Source organism: Zingiber officinale, chromosome 7B, assembly GCF_018446385.1.
Source record: "Zingiber officinale cultivar Zhangliang chromosome 7B, Zo_v1.1, whole genome shotgun sequence".
Classification (NCBI taxonomy): Eukaryota; Viridiplantae; Streptophyta; class Magnoliopsida; order Zingiberales; family Zingiberaceae; genus Zingiber; species Zingiber officinale.
This window is the reverse complement of record NC_055999.1, coordinates 118,602,562-118,624,453: the sequence shown is the minus strand read 5'-3', so window position 1 is coordinate 118,624,453 and position 21,892 is coordinate 118,602,562. Positions and strand designations below refer to the sequence as shown.

The following is a 21,892-nucleotide window of genomic DNA, read 5'->3' as shown; positions in this document are numbered from 1 at the left end:
GTATCCAAAAAAACATCATTTGTTGTGCTATCAACAACTCAAAATACCAAAGATTTTTGTTTTTGATCTTCTTTCTTCAATGCATGATTAATTCAAATTAATCATCGTTATTCTTTTTTAATAAGTGGATTCAATTAAATCTAACTCGATGAGTTTAATTTGAATTAGATTCAATCTAATGGTTAGATTCATTTGAGTCTAACTTAATGAGTTTAATTCGGATTAGATTCAATTCAATAGTCCAATAGTTCATCATATTTTAGTCAAAGTAAAAATGAACTCATCTCTAAATCAACATATTCTTTATATTTGACCTAATAAGTTTTCATAATGTTGACAATGTATCTAAAACAACATTTTACATACATAAGCAATAAGTGACATCTAACAATACATGCATAATTATTATCCCAGTGACGAGAATGTCGAGATTTGACCTAATCTTTATGTATTATTATTTTGTATAACTTGATCTTTCTATTCTTGATATCTAAAATAATCAATGAGATATAGACGGTGTTATTCTCTAATCATTCTTTGTGTTTCTTGATCCCTAAGTAAACACACACAATCAAATAAGCTCAATATCTCATATTGACTAATTTAAGCATGACCATATTTTTTAGTAGTCCTACTTAATCAAGTGGCTCACAGATATCACTTCCATCATATGGAAGGGGTATATCTCATCTACATCACTCATATTCCTTCGCATAACTTATTATATACCCAGTGATCGACTTTATAGTCTACCTTGTTACAAGTAACGTTTGTCGATACCAAAGTACATAACTCCTTATGTAAGAAATCGTAGTGACTTTAGGTCTAAAGATTATTCATACCAATAGTCACTATACGAATATTTATAACACTCATATAACGATCCATGAAATATTTTCATTGATAGGTCATTATATATTAATGATTGATTAAGAATAGTTAAAAGTAGTGTTATATATATATCTACAGTCTTTCACTATCAATTCACTTAATTGATATACTATAAAATAGAATCTACTATCTTAAGATATTATTATATACCTATCCATATTGAATTCCGAATACATCAATGATAGAATCAATTTCTTATTGAAACAAAAAGTTCATCCAATAAAAATATATATATATATATATATATATATGAACTGATGGGGGATAGACAAAAAAAATTAGATAGGAGCATACAATACACTTTTTCAATATAGAAAAAATTACCTAACGAATTAAACAGAGAGATTTTTAATAAAATAGTAAAATTATTATTCTTTCTAAGTTATTTTTTTTTGTTATTAAATTATTTCACTTGATTGATATACTTTGGAAAAAGATAAAATAGTAGAGAATTTTAATTTGCCCTAAATCCTAAATATTAAATAATTTTTATAATTAATAAGATGTTGACCCTTATCATAAGGATAAGAATCAACACTATCGCTTGCTTCTTCTATTCAAAAGCCATAAAAGGAAATAAAACAAAGAGACAAAAAAACAGAAGAAGAAGAAGAAGAAGAAGGAGAAGATGGCGGAGTTGCAGAGATCCGCCGTAACTTTCCGGCGGTCGGGCTCGTCGGGGCTGGTGTGGGGCGAACGGTTCCTTTCCGACGGCGAGGCCTGCGGCGGCGGCGTCTGCGAGCTGAGACGGTCGCAGTCCGTCGGATCCACCCCCGATCGCCGTAGCCGCGGCGAAGGCGGCAGCGGCGAAGGGCGCAGGCAGGCGTTCCGCGCCGCCGAGGTACCTCCGGCCGCCGACCCGCCGTCGCCGGACGTCCGCGGATGCGACATGCTCTGCGGGATCTTCGGCACGGCCAGGCACGGCCGCCGATCGAAGCCGAGGCGGCGCTGAATTGGGGGGAACAAGAGCGAGTGGCGTTCTGCGCAAGTATGTATAAAATTCTGGACCAAATCCATAAAATTTCAAGCTTTTGCTGATTTTTAATTCTTCTTGGACCGATTTGCAAAATGTGTGGTCGGCGAGAAATAAATTAGATAAATAAATCTTTTTTTTTTTTTTTGAAAACTAAAAAAATAACAAAAATGAAATAATTTATTAGAATCTTTTTCTCCTATCGATTCTTTGCATGAGGATATCAGATATACAATAAAATATTTTGTATCTGTGGGATAAGATCATACAACTATGCTAATCCTTGAGGACTAATTTAATTATATGATCTACTATGCAATTAATATGATTATGAAATATTATCCAATAACAGTTTGCCCCACTTGACTTAATTAAATTCCATCAACGATAAGTCATTTGTTGCCACAATAATCAATTTATTACATAGCACGCTAAATTCTTAGCCTAATTCTTTAATTTATTATGATATCGATCCATCTAACACCTCCAATAAAAAACATAGATCTGAGTTTTTTTGGGTCATATTTTTAACATGCTTAATAATAAGCACAACGTTTTTTTGGTCATATTTTTAACATTTTTAATAAAAGCAAAACATCATATTGTAAAGAAAAATGATTAATCAAGTTGAATAACGTCGAGTCTGAGATGATCGATCCGATTTCACGGAAGTTTTCCACCGATCATTAGGATAAATCGGGAAACGCTCGCAGCAGGTAGTTCAAAAGTCTAACATCCTTTAATTGTGTATTCCATTTGGAGAATTTTTTTTTATAAATTCGTCATAACTGAAGCTCGAACGGTCAAACTATGACAGACATTTGGAATGAACGTAATCTTGCTATCATAAAGGAAAGAATAATGCTCCACGGGCATGAGCGTAATCATCTTGCTATACTAAAAGAGAGATTCTAAGGCTGTTACTATCCTGTAGCTCTCTCTTTGCTATCATGGTTTCTTTTTGATAGCTAACAAGGATACACACATTATTTACAAAGGGTTTGAACGAACACATGAATATTAGGATTTCCAGGATGAGGAGGTTTTTAATTTTTAATTTGAATATGGGCACATTATTTGTTGATTGTTTTCTTAAAACATGATCTTTGTGACAGCTTTCCTAAAATGTCATAGATTTGGTATAATCCTTAATTTGTATACTTCAGTTCTCTTTCTTACAAGTCATTGGTAACTTGTGCAGGTAGAAATCTACCTTCACTGAATCTGGTACCTTGTTTTCGTTATATATAACTATTTTTATTCACATAGCATAATAGAGAATTTAAATTCTCTGTTAGTGCAGGGAACACCATATAATAACAATCAACCTCGAAGGTTTCGATATTTGATAATATATCTAAGTTTGGTCAGTTTGATCAAGGATTGATCTAAACAGGATTTAATATTTGGAAGATAAAAGTCTAGTCAAGACTATATAACTAACAAAAGAAAATCCTAATCGAAGGATAGGTAGTGGAAATCCTAGGAGGAGGTAATCTTAGGTGATGAAAATCCTAGTGAGTTGAGTTAGGTAGTGAAAATCCTAGGAGAGATAACCTTAGGTGATAAAAGTCTTGGTGAGTGAAGCTAGGCAATGGAAATTCTAAGAGAGGTAACCTTAGGTGGTGGAAGTCCTAATGAGTGAAGCTAGATCCTAGTAAGTGAAGTTTGGTGATGAAATTCTAAGGGGAGGTAACCTTAGGTGGTGAAAGTCTTGGTGAGTGAAGCTAGACAGTGAAAATCTTAGGAGGAGGTAACTCTAGATAGTGGTAAAGTCTTGGATGCAATCTAAACATGAAGTCCTACTCTGGTAGACTTACAGGAGTGCAGCTTGATCTTAAGGAATTGACCCTTAAATGTAGACTTGGAAGAGAGACCTCTAAGCAAAAGGTAAGTCTAGTAGGTCAGATAAATTTACAGATGTAGGCTAGATTGCTTGTTTGTGTTTGTATGGTTGTTTTGTAAGAACCTGAAGCTGGAAGCAAAACAGAGAGTAGACAAATGCAAATGGATGAACCACACTTGACTCGAGTTGAACCGGACCTGACTCGGGTTGAATCGGACCTAAACCGGTTCAGGAGATTGAATCAACGGTTCGGTAGGCCGACTTGGTTCGATCTAGATTGTTGGGTTGCTTGTTTGTGTTTGTATGGTTGTTTTGTAGGAATCTGAATCTGGAAGCAAAATAGAGAGTAAAGTAAATGGGTGAACCAGACTTGACTTGGGTTGAATCGAATCCAAACCAGTTCAGGAGATTGAATCGGTAGTTCGGTAGTCTAGCTTGCTGAGTTGTTAGAAATATAGACAGAAGATGATGTGGTAAAAGATTATCTTTATGATTTGGATTAGGATAAGCTAGGTGATGTGGATAGAGATAAAGCTTTATTTCAAATATAGCTTCATCCAGATAAGAGGTGATCTAGATAAGAATCTGATCCAACTCTATAAAAGGAAATGAAGGCTCTACGTTCAAGACACCGATTCTTCATTCTATTCTTCATCCCTGCGCTCAGAAACCTACTTAGAAACCTACGCTACGAAGCTCTGCGATCGAGGAAGCTCCAGGGAGGTGCGTTGCTCTCAGGACTTCCGGAGCGGCTGTTATCTTTTGTTTGGTTTGTTTATTATAAGTGTACTTAGTTTATTATTATTTGTACTTGTATCACAAATTATAAGATGAGTTTCTCCGCTTCCAGAAAATTTCAGAAAGGAGACCACTAGTGGACCGGTGCATGTCGTGATTAGGCTTTGGATGTACTAACCTATAAGGATAAGAAATAAGTAAATCCCATAAATATTCTTTCTTTAAATTTTTATTATATTTCATTATGACTAACACTTTGATAAAACAGAGTGAACGAAATCAAGTTGATATTTCCCCCTTCCTGATGCCATCGATACTCTCTCATACATTATGAGGACATGGATTGTGCCGGAAGGTGAACTTTGACGCCACAACTATGCTTGCACGATACCAATGGCCTCGAAACATCGTCAAAACTGGGCAACAATTTCACTTTAATCTCTCATATGCGACTACGAATGTGTTGTGCTATTTTGCTATGCATTCGAGGCGACCTTATGCCCCGTAATTTCATATCAAACTTGAAGCTCGTCGAGAATGTAGCTTATCCTCTAGTTTCATGCCTTAAAAGCTACTCGAGTATTAAGAGAACAAAACTACTAGGGCATCTAACTATTTGTGTAAGTCGTATTTGGTCGTATAATGTGTCTACTCTATCTTCGTTTATTCACAATTAAATGAACCTGAAATTAGTCTACTTATCTAATTCTCCTAAATATATTGATATAAATTCATTTTCTTTTTCATGTAGAAATCCTTCAGAACTAAATTTTAAAAATTGTTACTGCAGGGGGTGAAGTGAATTTTCTGGCCTGGATTAGTGAATGCCAATATTTTAAAGTAGGAATTGATATTCTTCAGACTACGGGGTGAGTAGTGTAAAAAGTGAAACATTTTACTATTTTATTAAAAGTCTCCCTCCTTTACTAACTAATTTGGTGAAGCCTAAAATGTATTTACGTTAATGTCTTTTTTTCTATTTACACTAAAAATAATTCCAAGGTTTATTAGTAATTTCATAAGCGAAACAATCAGTGATTTAGAGTTCGAGACTCAGCTACAGCGTATTATTATGAATTTTTTTCATCATTAATTTTCTCTATATGTTTTATATAAAAAAATATAGTTTTTTTAGTCACATATCTTAGAATTGACAACACTATGATCAAAAAAATTTCTATAAATATTTTAGGCCGACGGTATTAAAAAATATACTTTTTTTAGTTTTTTTTACTCAGACGAGTATAATATTAAATTAAAATAAGTTTTTGCATAGGGAATCCCATTACATGAGTCTGACGTGACGAATCTTATCCAAATAATTAATTCTTGATTTATAAGGGTGATACTAGAAAATCCAAATAATTTGGATTTTCAAAGACTCAAATAATTTATATATTATTATATTACACACGCAACGCGTGTGCACAATGACACTAATTTTTTTATAAAAATTGGGGATTTTTGAAATGTTTTCCCCTAGACAATTCAAAATTTTGGGCGAGGCATTGCTATTCTTTGAACTCCAGGGAGAAGAATGCATAAAGTCTTTCGCTTCCGCTTCCCGTCGACTCGGGGTCGTCCGGTCGGTTTCGACTGGCGCTGGCGGTGACTCACAACGCGGACTAGATGATCGCGAAAGCTGTGGCTGTAGCGTGTGAGGCGGAGCTTAAATGAGAGGGCGGCGGTGGGTAGGCGGTAGCTTTTTTCTCTCCTCCTCCTCTTCCGACGATTTCTCCTCCATCGTTCTCTTCCTCGCCGCCATCACTCCACTGCGCCGCCGCCCTGCGATAACTTAGTAACGGCCGCTCTCTTCGCGATCCAATCTTAGAAAACCAAGGATCGAAGAGGTTGCAGTGGATCTGAAGCTCGATTTACTTGCTTGATCGCGCCCGATCTTTCCTCATTTTTTTTTGGATTCGTGGTGCGCAGGTGGGGTTTCTGGCGGCGGCGACTGCGATTTGACTTAGGAGTAGCGAGGAATCTGGCTTATGGCATGCCTCCAGATGAGGCAGGAGCCTCGCAGTCTCTGCGTCGGGTACTACCCGCTTCCGAGCTTGGAGTTTTCGCCGGCGTCGTCGTCGTCCCCCTCCTGCGTTCTGTTGTGAATAGAGAAGCGATGCGGACTTCGATGCTCTTATTACGCTGCTTCATGATCTTGTCACTTCGTTGTGGTAGGCTTCTGATCCTTCTACTTTCTCGTTCGCTCGTAAATTACCGCAATCTCGTGGCTTGATTTCGTCCTTTAAGGGCGGCCGCATTTGTTCGTCTTGGGATGCCACTAACTTCTTTCTGAATTCTGCTTCAATGTTCGTTGATTTGCCCGTCCTCAACTATGCTTCGTTGTCTTGTTTTCCCTCTTCTTTTTGTTAGAATTTCACTTTTTTCCTTTTCTACTAGAGCAGAAAGACTCTTCTTTTCACTTTCTTCTTCCACTTGCTCTCCTTATTTGATGATTGTTTATTCATGGAGACATGGACTATCAGCCTAACTTTGCATCAGATAAAATGGTTTGGAATAGTTGGCGCTCAACTCAAAAAGTACTGAACTCTAATTAGGATCTGGCTGATTCGCATCGTTAATTCTGCAGTCCTAGCAGTTCTCAATTTTGATTCTTTGGATGAAAGCTAAATTAACTTATATTGTTTTAGTACTGGATGCTTTACTGCCATTTATATCATGTTTTTCCCCCAAACATAAGCACAAACTTGTGTAACTAAAAAGTCATTTGTCTCTGTTGCTACAAAAGGTCCAGCAAAGGTTCTAGCATTTACTGGAACCTATGGAATAAATTATGGCAGGCTAGCAGACAATTTACCATCACCTGAAAGAGTGGTCACACTTCTTAAAGCAGCAAAGATAAAGAATGTGAGAATCTATGATGCTGATCACAGTGTGCTCAATGCATTTAAAGGATCTGGGCTTGATCTGACTGTAGCAATTGGTAATGAGTATCTGAGAGACATCAGTGTAAATGAAGATCATGCTGTTAGCTGGATCCAGTATAATGTGCAATCATTTCTGCCTGATACCCGCATCCGAGGGATTGTAGTTGGGAATGAAGTGTTAGGAAGTACAGATCAGGAACTTGCTCAAGCCCTTTTTGGTGCCATAAAGAATGTTTACAATGGTCTCAAGAGGCTTCAATTAGCAGACAATATTGAGGTGTCAACACCACATGCACAGTTTGTTTTTGCTAATTCCTTTCCTCCCTCGTCATGCATTTTTAAAGAAGATGTCCTTGGTTACATGAAGCCCATCCTGGATTTTTTTTCGCAGATTGGTAGTCCATTTTATCTTAACGCATATCCATTCTTGGCTTACAAATATGACCCTGAGCATATCGATATCAATTATGCTCTTTTCCTGCCAAATCATGGAGTTTATGACTCAAAGACTGATTTACACTATGACAACTTGCTTGATGCTCAAATAGATGCAGCTTATGCTGCTTTGGAAGTTGCTGGATATGACAAGATGGAAGTCAGGATTTCAGAGACGGGATGGGCTTCTGCAAGTACTGACAATGAAACAGGAGCTACTATCCAGAATGCAAGGACTTACAATTTTAATCTTCGCAAACGCCTTTTCAAGAAGAAAGGAACACCACTTAGGCCAAAAATTGTGGTTAAAGCATATATATTTGCCTTGTTCAATGAGGATATGAAGCGTAATGCGAATTCTGAAAAGCACTATGGGCTTTTCGAACCAAATGGGAGCATAGCATATGATATTGGATATTCTGGCCTGAAGTCTTCATCTGCATCTCCAACTCACTTAACCTTGAAGGTAACATGTTTTCTTTTTTTTTCATAAATTGTTTATGTTTTTGTTTAAAATAAAATTACAATAGGGTTGCTTCTTGGAATTGAGAATCCCAAATGCCTTGTTAAAACTTGAATGAAAAGTAATCTACGTGAACATATTGTATAGAATTGGAATTATGGGTATCCACTTTGTAAGTGTGCTAGTACACTACCGCAAATTTATTTTAAAACTTTATCGGCTAGATTTCGATGCTTATATACTACAAATAAACTCAATGCTCTACAAATATACTCAATACTAGTCTTGACCTAAATTACATATTGAAACACAGCTGATCAACTTTCTCACCATTTTTAATTAGTTGATTTTGAGCTGGGAGTTTTATTATTTAGGGCTTTGAATCTTAATTTAGAAGTCCAAAGTTTCACTATTCCAAGATGCGAATTACAATATTCAGTTGCATTATCAAAAACTCTGGCTTCATCACTTAGACTGGAGGAAGTCTGAACTTACCAATTTTCTTTGGGTGATAATTTTTTGCAGGATATTTATACTCGAGATTGGTTATCAGCATACAACATGGTTCACATATGCTTTGTGGCAGTTGTTCTGGCTTTAACCATTTAGTTTGTTAACGCAAGTCGGCTTCGAGCAATGGACCATGCAATGTTCTTTTGAATTCTTGTACCTGGCCTTTGGTCGTATTAATATTATGTGCGCTTTCTATTCACGAGTAAGATGCTGGTAAAAGTGTTCCAATTTTCAAATGAATGATATTGCATTGCTCAGTGCTGATTAGTAAGTATCACTCAGACAAAGTTGATAGAAATACCTAAGGTGAGAGTTCTATATCTCTGTTTTAGTTTCATTAACAAATTCGTACTGAGGGTTTGTTTTCATCTCATTCTTGATTGCATTTTCTTTTATAAAATCTCTGGTAAATGTTCGACAACTCTATGTTCCTCAATCGCTACAGCAACTCTTCTCTGAGGAAGCATTGATGGAACGTTCATCCGCCACGATCCGGAGCAGTTGACAGTTGGATACCAAAGTCCGTGCCCAAATGATTGATCCGGACCTTAGTTCGTGTGAGAAGCGACGATCCAAGACGGGCTCCTCCAGCAAATAGATCGAAGATCAAAAACTTCTACCATAATTTCAACATTTTTTGTCGCGATAAAAATAAGAAGCAATATTATATTTAAGCGGCAAGAGGGCATTTTCGGACGCGTCGAGTTTTAAGATTTCATGTAGTAATACCCTATGTCTCAACCACCGTAGTCCTGAGAGAACACGAATATGATATTTATAGTGAAATAGGCGATAATAATAATAAAAAAAAATGTCAGTAATTAGAATAATTTAATTTAATTGAAGATTTTTAACAAAATTAATTTTGAATATACAATGAAATATAAATTTATTATTTATATATACTTATTTGATCCTTACAGTTTAATTTTTTTAAAAAAATTTAAAAACTACCGACCATTCGATCCTTACAATTGTTCTATTCCTATCTCTCGTTAGGAAATAGGTGTTTGAGATCTCTCGTTTGTCATATCTTACCTACAGTCTTATCACAAAAATGAACAGTCCGGATCTCTCATTTTCCTCAAAGCAAGTATTGATGTACCATTCAATCTCGTTTTACTGTCACAAGCACGTAACTACCGTCCGATCCAGACGCTAGGTGTGTTCCCATCTCTCATCAAGAAAATGGACGATAACGATCTTTCATTGTATCTTCCCGAGTTTTGACCATGGAATCTTTACATGAGGTTCTACATCCACATTTCCTCACAAAAACGGACAGCTAAGATCTCCTATTGTCCTCACAGGCAAACAATGACCGTCCAATCCCTTGCATGGGGAGGGTTTTATGCCACATGCATCGAGAGTTTGATGCTGTGTTGGACGATGATAGGAGGCGAAGCCACGAAGAACAAAGGCGAGGGACGACGAAAGATCGCTCAAGAAAACTCTAGAAGCCCTTCCCTCCTGGCATTCCTCTCCTCTTCTAACCTTTTCCCTTCCTCCGCATCTGCGATCTAAGGCTCAAGCTTTTCTCGTGATGGCGGAGGGGATGTCCTTGCCGTCCGATTTGTAGGAATGGGAGGCCATCTCAGTCACGACTCAGGTGGAAGCGTTGTTCCATAGGAGGATCGAGTTCTATCCTGCCCGGAAGTCGTTGACAGTCGGATACCAAAGTCCGCACTCAAATGACTGATCCGGACCCTAGTTCGTGCTAGAAGCAACAATCCAAGATGGGCTCCTCCAACAAATAGATCGGAGATCAAAAACTTCTAGTATAATTTCAGCATCTTTTGTCGCGATCAAAATAAGAATGAATATTATATTTAAGCGGCGGGAGGGCATCTTCAGACGCGTTAAGTTTCAAGATTTCATGTGTCAATATTCTATGTCTCAACCACTACACCGTCCTAAGAGAATACGCATATTATATTTATAACATATTTAATTGATCGTTAATGAAATCGGTGATAATAATAATAATAAAAAAGGTGATGTTAGTAAGAAGAAGAATTTAATTTGATTGAAAATTTTTAACAAAATTAATTTTGAATACATAATGAAATACAAATTTATTATTTATATATACTTATTCAATTCAATTTGTTTTTTAAAAAATAATTAAAAACTACCAACAGTTCGATCCTTACAATTGTTCTATTCTTATCTCTCGTTAGAAAAACGGGCGGTCGAGATCTCTCGTTTGTCATATCTTAACTACAGTCTTATCACAAAAATGAACGGTCCAGATCTCTGTCTTTCCTCAAAGCAAGTATCGACGTATTATCTAATCTTGTTTTACCATCACAAGCATGTAATTGTCATCCGATCCAGACGCTAGGTGCGTTCCAATCTCTCATCAAGAAAATAGACGGTAATGATCTTTCATTGTACCTTCATGGGTTCTGACTATGAGATCTTTACGTGGGGTTTTACATCCATATTTCCTCACAAAAATGAACGACTAAGATCTCCTACTGCTCACATAGGGAAACAACGATTGTCCAATCGCTTATATGGGGAAGATTTTATACCCCATGCACCGAGCGTTTGACGGCGTGTTCGACGGCGATAGGAGGCAAAGCCACGAAGAACAAAGATGAGGGGCGGTGAAACATCACTCAAGAAAACCCTAAAATCCCTTCTCTCCTCACTTTCTTCTCCTCTTCTTACGTTTTCTCTTCCTCAGCTTCTGCGATCTGAGGCTCAAGCTTTTCTCGCGATGGTGGAGGGGACGTCCTTGTCGGCCAATTTGTAGGAAGGGGCGGCCATCTCCGTCATGACTCAGGTGGAAGCCTTGTTCTATAGGAGGATCGAGTTCCATCCCACCCGAAAGTCGTTGACGATAGTCGGATACCAAACTCTGTGCCCAAATGACTGATCCGGACCCTAGTTCGTGCTAGAAGAGACGATCCAAGATGAGCTCCTCCAGCAAATAGATCGGAGATCAAAAACTTCTAGCATAATTTCAGCATCTTTTGTCGTGATCAAAATAAGAACGAATATTATATTTAAGCGACGGGAGAGCATGTTTGGGCGCGTCGAGTTTCAAGACTTCATGTGGCAATACCCTATGTCTCAATCACCGCACCACCTTGAGGAACACAAATATTATATTTATAGCATATTTAATAGGCCGTTAATAAATTCGACGATAATAATAACAAAAAAAGTGATGTGTAATTAGAAGAATTTAATTTGATTGGAAATTTTTATCAAAATTAATTTTGTATACACAATGAAATACAAAATTATTATTTTTATATACTTATTCAATTCAATTTAGTTTTTAAAAAATAATTAAAAACTACCGACCGTTTGATCTTTATAATTGTTCTATTCCTATTTCTCATTAGGAAAACGGACGGTCGTGATCTCTCGTTTGTCATATCTTAACTACAATACTATCACACAAATGAATGGTTCAGATATCTCGTTTTCCTCAAAGCAAGTATCAACGTACCAACCGATCTTGTTTTTCTATTACAAGCATGTAACTGTCGTCCGATCTAGATGTTATGCATTCCTATCTCTCATCAAGAAAATGGATGGAAAAATCTTTCGTTGTACCTTCCCGAGTTCTAATTATGGGATCTTTACGTGGGGTTCTACATCCAAATTTCCTCAAAAAAAAAAGGACAGCTAAGACTCCTACTACCCTCACAAGCAAGCAATGATCGTCCAATATACCACACAGACCGAGCGTTTGACGACGTGTTGGATGGCGATAGGAGGTGAAGCCACTAAGAACAAAGACGAGGGTCGGCAAAACATTGTTCAAGAAAACCCTAGAAGCCCTTCCCTCGCTTTCTTCTCCTCTCCTAACCTTTTCCCTTCCTTTGCTTTTGCGATCTTAGGCTCAAGCTTTTCTCACGATGGCAGAGGGGACATCCTTGCATGCCAATTTGCAGGAAGGGGCGACCATCTCCGTCACAACTCATGTGGAAGTCTTGTTCCATAGGAGGATCGAGTTCCATCTCACCCAGAAGTCGTTGACAGTTAGATACCAAAGTTCGCACCCAAATGACCGATTCAGACCCTAGTTTGTGCTAGAAGTGACGATCCAAGATGGGCTTCTCAAGCAAATAAATCAGATCAAAAACTTCTAGCATAATTTTAGCATCTTTTGTCACAATCAAAATAAGAACAAATATTATATTTAAGTGGTGGGAGGGCATGTTCAGACGCTTAGAGTTTTAAGGCTTTATATGGCAATACCTTATGTATCAACCACTACAACGCCCTGAGAGAACACGAATATGATATTTATAGCATATTTAATTTGTTAATAAAATCAGTAATAATAATAAAAAAAAAGTGATGTCAGTAATTAAAAGAATTTAATTTGATTGAATTTTTTTAACAAAATTAATTTTGAATAAACAATGAAATACAAATTTATTATTTATATATTTTGATTCAATTAAGTTTAGTTTTTTAAAAAATAAATTAAAACTACTGACCGTTCTATCCTTACAATTATTCTATTCCTATCTCTCGTTAGGAAAACGGGCGATCAAGATCTCTCGTTTGCCATATATTAACTACAGTCTTATCACAAAAACGAACAGTCCAAATCTCTCGTTTTCCTCAAAGCAAGTATCGACGTACCATCCGATCTTGTTTTATCGTCACAAGCACGTAATTGTTGTCCGATCCAGACGCTAGGTGCTTCCCATCTCTCATCAAGAAAACGGACGGTAACGATCTTTCATTGTACCTTCATGAGTTTTGACTATGATATCTTTACGTGGGGTTCTACATCCACATTTCCTCACAAAAACAGGCGGCTAAGATCTCCTACTGCCCTCACAGGCAAGCAATGACAGTCCAATCCCTTACATAGGGAGGGTTTTTATACCCCACACACCAAGCATTTGACGACGTGTTGGACGGCAATAGGAGGCGAAGCTATAAAGAACAAACAATAGGGAAGGAGAAATATCGCTCAAGAAACCCTAGAAGCTCTTTTCTCCTCGCTTTCCTCTCCTCTTCTAACCTTTTCCCTTCCTCCGCTTCTACGATCTGAGGCTCAAGCTTTTCTCGTGATGACGGAGGGGACGACCTTGCCGGCCAATTTGCAAGAAAGGGTGGCCATCTTCGTCATGACTCAAGTGGAAGCCTTGTTCCATATGAGGATTAAGTTCCATCCTGTCTGGAAGCCATTGACAGTCGGATACCAAAGTCCAACCCAAATGATTGATCCGGACCCTAGTTCGTGCTAGAAGCGACGATCCAAGACGGACTCCTCTAGCAAATAGATCAGAGATAAAAAGCTTCTAACATAATTTCAGCATCTTTCCTCACGATCAAAATAAGAACGAATATATATTTAAGCGGCGGGAGGGCATGCTCAGACGCATTGAGTTGTAAGGCTTGATGTGGCAATACTCTATGTCTCAACCACTGCACCGCCCTGAGGGAATATGAATATTATATTTATAGCATATTTAATTGTTCGTTAATAAAATCGGCGATAATAATAATAAACAAGACTGATGTCAGTAATTAGAAAATTTTAATTAGATTGGAAATTTTTAATAAAATTAATTTTGAATACACAATGAAATACAAATTTTTTATTTATATATACTTATTCAATTCAATTTATTTTAAAAAGAAATAATTAAAAATTACCGACCATTCGATCCTTACAATTTTTCTATTCATATCTCTGGTTAGGAAAACGGGCGGACGAAATCTCTCGTTTGCAATATCTTAACAACAGTCTTATTACAAAAACGAACGGTCTAGATCGCTCGTTTTCCTCAAAGTAAATATCGACGTACCATCCTATCTCATTTTACCGTGACAAGCACGTAATTGCTGTCTGATTCAGATGCTAGGTGCACTCCCATTTTTCATCAAGATAACAGACAGTAATGATCTATCATTGTACCTTTATGAGTTTTGACTATGAGATCTTTACGTGGGGTTCTACATCCATATTTACTCACAAAAACGGACGGCTAAGATCTTTTACTGCTCACACAGGCAAGCAATGATTGTCTAATCCCTTACATGGGGAGGGTTTTATACCCCTCGCACTGAGCATTTGACGACGTGTTGGACAGCGAAAGGAGGCGAAGCCATGAAGAACAAAGATGAGAGGCGGCGAAACATCGCTCAAGAAAACCCTAGCAGCCCTTCCCTCCTCGCTTTCCTCTCCTCTTATAACTTTTTCCCTTTCTCCACTTCTGTGATATGAGGCTCAAGCTTTTCTCGTGATGGCGGAGGGGATGTCATTGCCAGCCAATTTGTAGGAAGGGACTACTATCTCTGTCACAGCTCAGGTGGAAGTCTTGTTCTATAGGAGGATCGAGTTCCATCCCGACCGAAAGCCATTGACAGTCATATACTAAAGTCCGCACCCAAATGACCGATCCGAACCCTAGTTTGTGCTAGAAGCAACGATCCAAGATGTGCTCCTCGAGCAAATAAATCGGACATAAAAAACTTCTAGCATAATTTCAACATCTTTTGTCGCAATCAAAATAAGAATGAATATTATATTTAAGTGGGGGGAGGGCATGTTTAGACACGTCGAGTTGTAAAACTTTATGTGGCAATAGCCTATGTCTCAACCACTCCACCGCCCTAAGAGAACATGAATATTATATTTATAGCGTATTTAAAATCAACAATACTAATAATAAAAAAAAGTGATGTCAGTAATAAAAAGAATTTAATTTGATTGAAATTTTTTATCAAAATTAATTTTGAATACACAATGAAATACAAATTTATTATTTATATATATTGATTCAATTAAGTTTATTTAAAAAAAAAAATAATTTAAAACTACTGATATCCTTATAATTGTTCTATTCATATCTCTCGTTAGGAAAACGGGCAATCAAGATCTCTCATTTGCCATATATTAAATACAGTCTTATCAAAAAAGTGAACGGTCCAAATCTCTTGTTTTCCTCAAAGCAAGTATCGATGTACCATCTGATGTCGTTTTACCGTGACAAGCACGTAATTGCTGTTTTATCCAGACGCTAGGTGCATTCCCATCTCTCAGCAAGAAAACGAGCAGTAGCGATCTTTCATTGTACCTTCATGAGTTCTAACTATGGGATCTTTACATGGGGTACTACATCCACATTTCCTCACAAAAACAAACTGCTAAGATCTCCTTCTATCCACATAGGCAAGTAACGATTGTCCAATCTCTTACATTGGGAGGGTTTTATAACCCACCCACTGAGCGTTTAATGGTGTGTTGGACGATGATAGGTGGTGAAGACACGAAGAGCAAAGATGAGGGGCGGCAAAACATCGCTCAAGAAAACCCTAGAAGCTCTTCCCTCCTCCCTTTCCTCTCCTCTTCTAACCTTTTCCCTTCCTCCGCTTTTGCGATCTGAGGCTCAAGCTTTTCTCGCGATGGCGGAGGGGACGCCCTTGCCGACCAATTTGCAAGAAGGGGTGGCCATCTCCGTCACGGTTCAGGTGGAAGCCCTGTTCCATAGGAGGATCGAGTTCCATCCCGCGCCGAAAGCCGTTGACAGTCAGATACCAAAGTCCGCGCCCAAATGACCAATCTAGATCCTAGTTCGTGCTAGAAGTGATGATCCAAGATGGGCTCCTCCAGCAAATAGATCGGAGATCAAAAACTTTTAGCATAATTTCAGCATCTTTTGTTTTGAAGAAGAACGAATATTATATTTAAGCTGCAAGAGGGCATGTTTGGACTCGTTAAGTTTCAAGACTTGATGTGACAATATCCTATGTCTAAGCTACCACATCGCCATGAGGGAACACAAATATTATATTTATAGCGTATTTAATTAGTCGTTAATAAAATCAGAGATAATAATAATAAAAAAAGGTTATGTCAGTAATCAGAAGAATTTAATTTGATTGAAAATTTTTAAATAAATTAATTTTGAATACACAATGAAATATAAATTTATTATTTATATATACTTATTCAATTTATTTTTTAAAAAATAATAAAAAACTATCGACCATTTGATCTTTACAATTGTTCTATTCCTATCTCTCATTAGGAAAATGAGCGGTCGAGATCTCTCATTTGCCAAATCTTAATTACAGTCTTATCACAAAAATGAACGGGCTAGATCTCTCATTTTCCTCAAAACAAGTATTAACGTATCATTCGATCTCGTTTTATTGTCACAAGCACGTAATTGCCGTTTGATCCAGACGCTAGGTGCATTCCCATCTCTCATCAAGAAAATGGATGGTAATGATCTTTCATTGTACCTTCATGAGTTCTCACTATGGAATCTTTACATGGGGTTCTACATCTACACTTTCTCACAAAAACGAACGGCTAAGATCTCCTACTACCCTCACAGGCAAGCAACAACCGTCCAATCCTTAACATGGGGAGGGTTTTATACCCAACACATCGAGCCACGAGGAAATGAGGGGGCAAAACATTGCTCAAGGAAACCTTAGAAGCCTTCCCTCCTCGCTTTCCCCTCCTCTTCTAACGTTTTCCCTTCCTCCGCTTCTGCGATTTGAGGCTCAGGCTTGTGGTATACACAGATGCCTCCAATAATGATTTAGGGTTTGTGTTGATGAAAAATGGGAAGACAATTGTCTATTCTTCACGCAAGTTGAAGGTACATGACCAAAATTATCCCATGCATGGCCTAAAATTAGCGGCAGTCATCTTTACTTTAAATATTTGAAGACATTACCTTTATGGGGAATGTTGTGAGATCTTTACTGGCCACAAAAGTTTGAAATATTTTTTCACTCAAAATGAATTGAATATGAGACAGAGACGATGGTTGGAATTGGTGAAAGACTATAACTGCAACATTAATTATCATCCGAGTAAGACTAATATGATGGCAGATGCTCTGAGTCACAAGTGTGCGACGCTGTTGCAGTTGACAACCCAACAACAGTTGATATAAAAATAATAATCATAAAATAAAATATGAAATAAGTGTCTATTTTGAGCAAGGTATCTTCTTTGCTCATAACTTTTCCTTATTTTTACATCTTCTTTGTAAGATTAAATGTTCTAGAATCTAAAAACATTTATTTCAAGATGTGCACACTTATTCATCAAATAGGTGCAGATAGAGAGGAATTTGGTGTGTTTATTACCTTGTAATATATTGTATTAGCTGCCAATTAAATGTTCTAGATCCATAAATGAAGTAATCAAGCTTCCTACTAGTGGATAAAGATACGGAGTGCACAACCAGTAGGAGGAGGAGAAGGCTGCGCTGAGTGGAAGAAACAGGAGAGTGAGGTGAGGCAAGGAAGATACCAGAGGAGAAGCAGTCATCCCTTGCGCAAGTTTCTTAGGAGAGCAGTGAAATCAACGATCCAATTTTTAAAAAATAAGAATGGGTAGGGTTTCTTAGGAGGGTTTGAGAGCAACGATCTAGTTTTTTTTTAAAAATGGGCCCCAAAAAATTATGTAATGGGCCTTTAAAAAATAGGCCTAAAAAATTACGCAAATGGACTAAAAAATAATTCCGTGTTACACTTTGCAATAGCCTTGCTACGGGCTCTATTGCCATCCTTGCTATAGCGAAGATAGCGCCAATAGTGATCGTTATCGTCAAGATCGTTGCGCATAGCCCCTCATCACCCCAGGCCGTCGCCTCGCCTCGCTATTCGCTAAAGCGAAGGCTATTGGGGCTATTGACAACTATTCCCCCAAAGAAGTACCTCTAGGGTTTTGATCATGGACTGAATAAACGGGTTCAAATGACGGTTACCGCTAATTTCCTATAAGTAAATGTTTATTAGTTCATACCTATGAATTTTTGTTTTTTACATGTTATTATGATCATACCCCATGTTCTCTAGTCTTTCTTCTCTTAAGCTAACATCATATTGTCATTCATGTATAGTAAATTTCTATTCTATACTTTATACTTTTCGCTCCAAGTCTTTATTTATGCTATATACCTACTAGTGGATTATTCTCGTTGGGTCTGTAGACTCATCCTATCATGATTGCAGGTGAGGAAGATGTCATTCCGAATGTGACAGGGGACACGAAGGCAGAGTAGCTGAGGACATAAGGTTGAATGCATCACACACTGTCTAGAGACTTTAAGTGTCAGTTATTAGCCATTTGTTATGTTAGTATGAGATGAAGACTACTTGTTGGCTTGCATTAGTAGGAGTTCACAAATTTCTTTGAGAGATATGTTTTCTTATCATTTCTTTTACCTTTGTAATTTTTGACAAATATATGATGCAAAAAAAATGTTTCCTTTCCGCGTGGGGTTTATGGTTTAGTTTTAATAAATCACCTGCCAGTGGATCGATGATATTGTATGGTTCAGTCGTGGGTAAATAGTCAGGGTCTTTTCACATCACCAAGGGATCAAATGATGTATGAGTTATTGTGGATCGACTGACGAAGTCGACACACTTTCTGTCGGTAAAAACAACCTTTACTATAACACAATATGCAGAAATATATATACGAGAGAATACGATTACATGGAATTCCAGCTCAGATTGTGTCATATAGAGATTCAAAATTTACTTCCGGGTTTTGGGGGAGTTTGCATTATGGGTTAGGTACAAAGCTCACACTTAGTACCGCTTTCCATCCACAGACTAATGGTCAATCCGAACGGGTGATCTAGATTCTGGAGGATATGCTGCGAGCTTGTATGATTGACTTCAAAGGAAGTTGGGAGTCAAGATTGCCCCTAGTAGAGTTTACTTATAATAACAGTTATCAAGCCACTATAGGTATGACTTCGTATGAAGCGTTGTATGGAAGAAAGTGCAGGACACCATTGCATTTGGATGAGATAGGTGAGAGGGCGGTATTGGGTCCAGACATTGTGACTCATTCAGTGAATCTAGTGTTGGAGCAATACGAGTACCCTAGGTTTTGATGTTTGGACAAAGGTTTAAGTTAGGTTTATTGTTGTATTTGATATGCATTGTGAGTGTGCAGGATACAAGTACAACAAGGAAAGTCCAAGTGTGATCTTGGCAAAGAAGGAAAGTCCAAGGATGAGTCTTGGCATGTAAGTCCAAGCAGGTAGTCTTGATAACGTAAGTCCAAGTGTGACTTGGCAATGGACGAAGTCCCGGAGGTGCGACCTCTTGGCAAAGGAAGACCTGACAACAATGACAAGGTCGATGGAAGCTCCAGAAGGTAAAACATGAAGGTGGGGAGACATCCGAGGGACGTAAGGCTGATGGAGGAGGCTACAAGGCTAGGTCTAGGTTGGTCAGGCGAGGACGAGTGCTGAGCGAATGTACTCGAGGGTAAAATCCTAGAATTAGAGTTTTACGATAGCAGTACTGTAGCGTTACTATAGTAGTACTGTAGCAACACTATAACAGTTGATTGGTGGTTTCATCAGTCGACTGGTGCAGTCGACTGGCAGTCAACTGGTGCAGTCGACTGGCAGTCAACTGGGAGCGAACAGAATGCTTCTGTTCGCTCGGCTAGTGTGGAGCAGTCGACTGGTACTTTTACCAATCGACTGGTATCGAGCCGTTGGGATGTAACAGTCGAATTTCCACAAGAGGGCAGTCGACTGATGATTTTGACAATCGACTGATAGGCAGGTTTTTCCAACTCGTGGCCTATATAACCAAGACTTGGGAGCTTGGTTGAGGTTGACGAAAATAGAGGTGGTTAACCCCCTATTAGAGTCTTTAAGGTCTTCTTGAGTGATCAAGAGCTTGTGCGAGTTTGTGGTGAGGCTTCTCCACCCACAAGAAGCAACTCGAGCTAGCTGGAGGTTTTCCAGGGAGTCATCCACCGCCGAATCAGGATCGTCCATCTTACAGACAATCGTGGAGTAGGAGTAAGTGATCTCCGAACCACGTTACATAAACGTGTTAAAGGTTTGATTGTCTAGGTTTAGCTTTCTATTTGTTAGATTTATTTTGTATTTTCGCTATGTACTAACAAGCGTAGGAAGCGACAATTTGGGTGATACGCTATTCACCCCCCTCCTCTAGTGGACGTCAAGGTCCCAACATCTAGTGGCTAAGATTCGAGACAGGATGCGATCAACACAAAGTCGCCAGAAAAGTTATGCCGATCAACGACAAAGAGATTTGGAGTTTGTAGCGGGAGACCATGTGTTTCCTCAAGGTGTCACCGATGAAAGGGGTACTAAGATTCGGGAAGAAGGGAAAACTCAGCCGAAGGTATATTGGATCTTTTGAGATCATGGATCGGATTGGAACTCGAGCATACCGAATTGCTTTATCATCAAACCTATCATGAGTTCATAACATGTTTCACATATCCATGCTTAGAAAGTGTTAGAGTGTATACTAAAAGCCCAGCTTTTTATAAACATTTATTTTGAAATAAAGAATCACATTGGTCAAATGTCTACATTTATATGCTAAGTATATTTGTTCAATTAATTTATATTGTAGATAACATGGTGTGTGATGTCACACACAGAAGATCATGTTATCAGTTCCTTATAAATTATAAACAGTAGCTCACGACTAAGATGGATAGAAACAAACCATTGGAATAGTCGTAGTGTAATTTGATATTAGTTTATCTTAACTATAAAATTGCACTAGTATACTCTGAGTGTATTGAGTAGGACCATTTAAGGTAAGTTCTTTTTATATTGACTGCATAAAAGAACAAGACCTTTGTTATTATGGAAGTGTGTGCTCTTAATCATGATATAATAACAAACATATATACTCAATATTCATTTCTTTAATTTATCAAAGGGTGTGATTTAGTTCGATAAATCAATAGACCCAATAAGTTGGGAAATGATATTATTTATATGATGTGTTGTTGATTATAGAATGAACTGTGTCCTAGTAATCTAGGTTGATAATGTCTCCAAGAGGAGCTCATAAGGATTGTCATGTAAACCCTACAGGCGGACTTAGTCCGACATGACAATAAGGTTGAGTGGTACTATTCTTGGAGTTAGATATTAATTAAGTGAGTTGTCAGTAACTCATTTAATTAGTGGACATTCGATATCTTAAACACAGGGAGATTAACACACTCATGATAAGAAGGAGCCTATATAGTAATATGAGATTGGTACGGCAGTTCAATAATAAATTCTTTAGTGGTATGAATTATTATTAATGAACTCGAGTTGGGTGTTCGGGGCGAACACGGGAAGCTCAAGTTCATCGGGAGACCAAAACCAATTCCTCCTCTCGGT

At 37.9% G+C, this 21,892-nt stretch overlaps 2 protein-coding genes across 2 annotated transcripts; both read left to right on the top strand.

Moving 5' to 3' along the window:
- The first annotated feature begins 1,452 nt into the window (after positions 1 to 1,452).
- Positions 1,453 to 5,364, top strand: LOC122004806. Its single transcript, XM_042559634.1, has 2 exons — positions 1,453 to 1,879; positions 5,239 to 5,364. The coding sequence occupies exon 1, from the start codon at positions 1,520 to 1,522 to the stop codon at positions 1,841 to 1,843; it is 324 nt and encodes a 107-aa protein (XP_042415568.1). The 5' UTR covers positions 1,453 to 1,519; the 3' UTR covers positions 1,844 to 1,879; positions 5,239 to 5,364.
- Positions 5,365 to 6,007: 643 nt separating this feature from the next.
- LOC122007217 (glucan endo-1,3-beta-glucosidase 14-like) lies at positions 6,008 to 9,047 on the top strand. The gene is made up of 4 exons (XM_042563032.1): positions 6,008 to 6,298; positions 6,381 to 6,622; positions 7,198 to 8,237; positions 8,760 to 9,047. Exons 2-4 carry the CDS (start codon positions 6,445 to 6,447, stop codon positions 8,841 to 8,843), a joined length of 1,302 nt encoding a protein of 433 aa, XP_042418966.1. The 5' UTR covers positions 6,008 to 6,298; positions 6,381 to 6,444; the 3' UTR covers positions 8,844 to 9,047.
- Positions 9,048 to 21,892: the final 12,845 nt, after the last annotated feature.